The sequence below is a fragment of the Chaetura pelagica genome, unplaced genomic scaffold (assembly GCF_000747805.2).
Source record: "Chaetura pelagica isolate M959 unplaced genomic scaffold, ChaPel_1.0 scaffold120, whole genome shotgun sequence".
NCBI classification, from domain to species: Eukaryota; Metazoa; Chordata; class Aves; order Apodiformes; family Apodidae; genus Chaetura; species Chaetura pelagica.
The window spans coordinates 1,167,281-1,173,527 of record NW_009951952.1 but is presented as its reverse complement, the minus strand read 5'-3'; the positions used below and the strand labels follow the sequence as shown (position 1 = coordinate 1,173,527).

Below are 6,247 nucleotides of genomic sequence, written 5' to 3'. Positions count from 1 at the left end.
GGAATGCCACAGCAGCACATTGGAATGGAAGGGGTTTCTGTTGCAGAGAAGTGGACCTGGCAGAATTCTGTGCTCTGTGTTCAAAGGAAAAATACAAGACTGGAACAAGAGTATAAAACTTTTAATGGGTCAGTGCATCAGTCCTTGATGCAGAGGAGGGAAAGGAGCAAACAGAGCCATCACTGTCCCAGACGCAGCGCTGCAAAGAGCAGGAAAGACAAGGTGCTACACATGTAGCTGCAGCAGCCCCTAGCATTTGTTTTCCAAAGGAGGTGACCAACCCTTGGAAAAGCAGTTCCTCTCACTGTCCATTTGGTTTCACTCTGTGCTTCTTTCTGCCAGGGACCTGAGGACGCATCATTTTTGGAGAAGGCCGGCCAGCCTTCAGTGGTCTCCTCTGTGCTTGCAATGAACGTGTCTTCTTCAAAGCAGGGTGTGGTGGCTTCTGCTCTTTGACAACTTTTGATCCCTCAAGTTTCTTCTTTTTTGGCTGAGGTTCTATGATGGTATCAGGGACAGCAGATGGAGTTGCTGCTTCCACGGCGGGTTCTTCATCTGAAATGAGAGATAAAGGTGCTGTAGGAAGAACCTCCATGGCTTCTGTGGGGGAAGTGGCCTGTGAGAACTGGCGCAGGCAGCTGAGCAGAACTCCAGCACTGAGTTACCTTTCTGTGCCTGGGGGATGGCATTGGAGAACTTCTTTAACTTAGCAATGAAGAACCCATCCATGTTGTGCGTGTGGGGATAGAAACGCCGTGTGGATTTGAGGGAGGGGTGGAAGCGACGGTCCTTGAACCTGGAGGAGGAAATGGGGTGAGGAAGGACAGAACACCTCTGCTTAAACAGGCCATCCATACAGCTTGTGGCCTGGTACACACCTGGTGAAGCCTTCCTTGCCAAAGTCCAGGCCTGTGGCCACCAAACGAACGTTGCGTTTCTTCAGGGCGTAATCCACAACCCACTCATTCTCCTCCACCTGCCAGAGGCTCAGCATCAGCACCCAAGGCTCACTGGTCCCCCAGGTAGAAGGTGACCACAGCAGAGCGCCAAGAGGACTTACCATGATGGAGCAAGTGCAGTAGACAATGTAGCCCCCTGTCTCTGAGGCAGCATTGACTGAATCTATAGCGCTGAGAAGCAGCTCTTTCTGCAGGTGGGCACAGCGCAGAATGTCTTTCTCATCCTGAAAGACAGGTTAGGATGCCAGAGGCACAGGGAAGCATCCCAGGCCTCTCTTGTGGATGGAGGGGTGACAGGAGAGCAAAGCACATCATATACCAGAGTCTAGAATCTTCTGTAGAACTAACTTCAAAAAACCAAAAGAGCAGAATAGGAAAGAGAAGGAAAAACCAGTCTCCCTACTGCAGGTGTCTCTCGAGAACAGAGCTGCCCTCAAGTCTCTCCTCCCACAACTCATACCCAAGTCCCCACCTTGTGTCCCCACTGGTCACTAACCTTGTTGGTTTTGACAGCAGGATCCTTGGAGATAACACCTGTTCCGCTACAAGGAGCGTCAAGCAAGACACGGTCAAACCCTCCAAGCACCTACAGGCAGATGTACAGTTGGGAGTTAGGCTCATCAGTGAGTACTCTCAACAAGACCAAGACTAGAAGGAGAACCATCAGCCTGGGAAAGCAGGAAAGATCCCTCACTTCTCCCAGTAAACCTGAGTCCATACCAAACAACACACTCCCCAGCTCTGCTCCCCATCCTGTGACAAGGAGCTTCAGAGAACAGAGCTCCACTACAGAGGGACAGCACAGCAGTTCTAGGCCAGGGCAGCCCAAGGCAGGCAGAAACACACCCTGGGGAACTGGCGCCCGTCGCAGTTGCTCAGGACAGTGTTGGTGACCCCCAGGCGGTGCAGGTTCCCCACCACGCTGCGCAGCCGCTCTGCGTTGCTGTCATTGGCCAGGACCACTCCCGTGTTCTTCATCAGCTGAGCTGCCAGGGGGCAAAACACATCAGCCAGGGGCTGAGAACTGAAAACAGCTGACCCATAGGGACAGCCACCCCCTTCCTTTCACTGAGTCCACCTTGCTCTGTTCTGTCTTTCAGTATCGACCAGTGGAAACTTGTCACTTTGCAGAGCACCCCTCCCACACCTCCTGCCCAGAGTGGTACCTATGTAGCTGGTCTTGCCTCCTGGGGCACAGCACATATCCAGGATCCGTTCGTTCTCTTGTGGAGCCAGAGCCATGACAGGGAGGAGACTGGAGGCTCCTTGCAGCATGTAGTGCCCAGCCAGATATTCAGGGGTGGCACCTGGGCAGGGAAGGCAGAACAAAAGGTGAAGGAAACAGAGCCATGTGAAGGAAACAGAGACACGTGAAGGAAACAGAGCCAAGAGTGAGTTGGCTCTGTCCTATGACAGAAAGGGTGGTCTCACCAATGGGCACAGAGGAGTCATAAATAACAAGTCCCGTTTTCGACCACTTCCCCAAGGGGTCAAGATTGACGCCGCGGTTGATGAGAGCCTGCAAGACAAGGAAAGGGGGCTGAGGCACCACCCTGTGTGACAGGCAGGGCAGGAGACAACCACAGGTTCCTGCTCACCTGCGCCAGGTCCCGTCGCCGCGTCTTGAGTGTGTTGGTGCGAATGGTGACAGGGCGAGGAACCTCATTAGCTTCCAGGAAGTTTATCAGCTGGATGAAAGAAGAGATGAAAACATCAACCCAGGGCATTAGAAAGGGAGTGGTTAGTAGGTCAAGGGAGGTTCTCCTCCCCCTCTATTCTGCCTTGGTGAGGCTGCATCTGCAATATTGTGTCCAGTTCTGGGCCCCTGAGTTCCAGAAGAACAGGGAACTGCTTGAAAGTCCAGCACAGAGCCACAGAGATGATTAGGGGAGTGGAACATCTCCCTGATGAGGAAAGGCTGAGGGAACTGGGTCTCTTGAGCTTGGAGAAGAGGAGACTGAGGGGTGACCTCATCAATGTTTACAAATATGTAAGGGGTGAGTGTCAGGAGGACAGAGCCAGGCTTTTTTCAGTGATGACCAGTGATAGGACAAGGGGTAATGGATGCAAACTGGAGCACAGGAGGTTCCGTGTGAATATCAGGAAGAACTTCTTTCCTGTGAGAGTGACAGAGCCCTGGGCCAGGCTGCCCAGAGAGGCTGTGGAGTCTCCTTCTCTGGAGACATTCAAACCCGCCTGGACACGTTCCTGTGTGATGTGCTCTGGGTGACCCTGCTCTGGCAGGGGGGTTGGGCTGGGTGATCTTTCGGGGTCCCTTCCAACTCCTGGTGTTCTGTGAAGCAGCCCAAATCCTCATCAGTCAGCAAAGAGAGGGGTGGGATCCTACCTCAGGGAGTGGAAAGATGTCCATGAGCTTTGTCAGCAAGAAGTCACTGTAGGAATAGTAAGCAGCCATGTCCCGGCGCAGCACGGCCAGGTACTCCTGCCGCGTGTGGCCTTCCTCCCGCCTCACCACAAAGTCCTGCAGCACCTCCATGTTGCCCTTGATGCGCTGGTGAATGACGTGCAGGTCCGGTGGCTCAGCAGGTAAGAAGGACTGTTAAGGAACCATAAAAGTGCCAAGCCACTTGCAGGCAGTTTCACACCACCGGGACTTCCGCACCCGCAACACCACCCGCGCCAGGGAGGCCTGGCGTCGGAGCTCAGCAGAGGAGGGGATTCAAAAGAATGGAGCCAGGCAAAAAAAGTTCACACAGTAGGAGCTACAAAGTGTTTAAAATAATTTGGTTAGTTCCTTTAGATAAAGGGAAAAAACTAGGAAGGCAGCAAAAAAGCCTTTTCATACGGAAAAGACCTGTTATCGGAAAGGAGACTAGAAGTTCCCCAATGGTGACTAAGGGATGCAGAGGAAAGTAAGAAGAGGAAGCATTAAATTGTACTGGAGGGCAGGCAATTAAAATCACCCAAGCCCAAGAGGAATCACTGCCATCAGAGGCTCTAGGAATGAGTCAGCCAAATACCTGCCAGGAAAATCAGGGTACAGAGGAATGAGCTACACGATAAGATGTGCACATGCATTGAAGAGCAGGCAGGAAAGTGGGGCAGGCTCCAAGCTCCATGCAGGACACAACAGATTTTCTAACTGTGCCATGCAGAAGCACACCATTGTAGCCTATAGCTAGGGCAGCTCAGCTAAAAATACCCTTGTCATGCACAAAGCACTCTTGCTAAGTAATGCTCCTGATAAAAGTGCAAATGAAGCTCTTCTGTTGTGTCCAGGCCCAGCGCTGCCACACGCCTGTGCCTTGTGGGTGCCACAGATAAAAAGGATATCCTCTCTCTCAATCTGTTCACTAGTTGGCAGCTTAAATTGTTCATCTATATCCAGGTTGAGCTGCAGATCTGGGCCCTCTTCCTCCTTCTGTCCCATTTTCTGCCTGCTTGCCTCTTCTGCTGCCTCCTCTGCCACCTCCTCCTCTTCCTCCTCTTCACTGTCATCTTCACTAAGGCCTCCCCTAATGATGAAGAACAAGACACATTTTTTACACAAGCGTATCACACAGACACTTCGTAACTATGATTTCTCAGATTGAAGAGAAGAGGAAAAATTAACAACACATGCTCCTCATCTAACCAGAAAAGACTCTGTTATATGGCAATGTTCTCAGATCCTCACCTGTCAAGCTTCTGCTTCAGGGCAGCTTTTTCAATAGGCAGCAACTAAACAGAGAGAAAAGATAAATCAGACAATATCCCCAGGTGCCCCCTTACTCCCCATCATCTTTTAATTTTATTTGCTCTGTTTAAAAAGAGGACAAGAAAAAACCATCAAATGTGATGCTTGAATCAACTGTTAAACTTGAAATTATTCTTGTGAAGGGAAGGAGGAAAAAGCTGCCCATCACCTCACCATCCACTCCCCCAGTAAAGTCACCTGTTTTCCCCAAGCCTGATGGGTCCTTTCAGCCAGAAAAGCCAACTATTTCTTGCACAGTTAAGAGCAAAAAGCTCCTACCTCTTCCTCCTCTGACGATGCGGCACCGTAGTCATCCACCATCTCCTCGCTGCTCCCATCCTCATCCTCCTCCATCTCCCAGCTGCCCTCTTCCACCTCACCATCACTGGATAACTCCAGGCTGTTTCGTTTAGATGGGGTTTTCTTGGCTTTGGCTGGAGCCAGCCATTTTGAGTTGCTGTCACTGAAGCCAGTCTGGCCACAAGGGGTTTGCCCTGCTGCCTTCACAGCGTGCTTCCTCTTCTCTGGAGACACCTCCTCCTTAGCTTAAGGCAGAAGAAGGGGTTAGAAGTGAGATATTATTCTCAAAAGCCACTGCGTTGTTTAATTGTTACACAAAAGAGGCCTCTGCCCTACACCTGAAATGCCTGTCAGGGACTGCTTGCTCTCCACACCAGTTTTCTCAATCCTGGAATCCTTTTGGTTGGAAAAGACCCTTAAGGTAATCAAGTCCAACTGTTCACCCAGCACTGCCAAGGCCACCATTAAGCCACGTCCCTGAGCACCACATCTACATGTCTTTTAAATACCCCCAGGGATGGTGATTCCACCACCACTCCCCTGGGCAGCCTGTTCCAGGGCCTGACAACCTTTTTGGTGAACACGTTTTCCTTGATATTTAATCAAAACCTCCCCTGGCACAACCCGAGGCCTTTTTCCTCTAATCCTATCACTCATAACTAGGAAGAAAAGACAGATTCCCACCTCACTCCAGCCTCCTTTCAGGACATAGACAGCAATGAGGTCTCCCCTTGGCCTCCTTTTCTCTAGATTAAATGTTATCAGTTCCCTCATAAGACTTGACGTTTTCCTTGATATTTAATCAAAACCTCCCCTGGCACAACCCGAGGCCTTTTTCCTCTAATCCTATCACTCATAACTAGGAAGAAAAGACAGATTCCCACCTCACTCCAGCCTCCTTTCAGGACATAGACAGCAATGAGGTCTCCCCTTGGCCTCCTTTTCTCTAGATTAAATGTTATCAGTTCCCTCATAAGACTTGACCTCTAGACCCTTCACCAGCTTGGCTGCCCTTCTCTGGACCTGCTCCAGTCCTTCAAGTGCTGAGGGAACACATTCTCACCTCTCCCCCAGCAAAACTCTCAGGAGATCTAACTAGTGTTACCAAAGGAAAACACACCTAAGACAAGTTCTACAGTATTTGCTCTAAGGTCTTACAGCACCCTCCTTCCCTAATGTCTGTCTCTCCTTCCTTGGCTCCTGCCGTGACAGCTCCCCAGGCGATGCGGGACAGACTGAACGAGCCGAAAAAACCCTCAGCGACCCACGGAGAGGGCGGGGCACAGCTGTG

The 6,247-nt window shown here is 51.0% G+C and overlaps 1 protein-coding gene across 1 annotated transcript; it reads right to left on the bottom strand.

Annotated features, from left to right (window-relative positions):
• Positions 1-301: 301 nt before the first annotated feature.
• Positions 302-5,730, bottom strand: NOP2 (NOP2 nucleolar protein). Its single transcript, XM_009999025.1, has 14 exons — positions 5,646-5,730; positions 4,936-5,201; positions 4,597-4,640; positions 4,254-4,435; positions 3,307-3,506; positions 2,558-2,647; positions 2,391-2,478; positions 2,126-2,266; positions 1,806-1,945; positions 1,456-1,545; positions 1,061-1,183; positions 879-976; positions 666-796; positions 302-555 (listed from the first exon to the last, which is right to left on the bottom strand). The coding sequence occupies exons 1-14, from the start codon at positions 5,728-5,730 to the stop codon at positions 302-304; spliced, it is 1,932 nt and encodes a 643-aa protein (XP_009997327.1).
• Between the last annotated feature and the right edge of the window lie 517 nt (positions 5,731-6,247).

What these genes read in the sequence shown, in the direction of transcription:
- NOP2 (XM_009999025.1), bottom strand. Translation starts at nt 5,730, where the DNA reads ATGAGGGAACTGATAACATTTAATCTAGAGAAAAGGAGGCCAAGGGGA. An exon ending in TGTCCTGAAAGGAGGCTGGA is followed by an intron (nt 5,202 to 5,645) that starts GTGAGGTGGGAA and finishes TTCTGCCTTAAG; the next exon opens with CTAAGGAGGAGGTGTCTCCA. An exon ending in CTGCTGTCAAAACCAACAAG is followed by an intron (nt 1,184 to 1,455) that starts GTTAGTGACCAG and finishes CCTGTCTTTCAG; the next exon opens with GATGAGAAAGACATTCTGCG.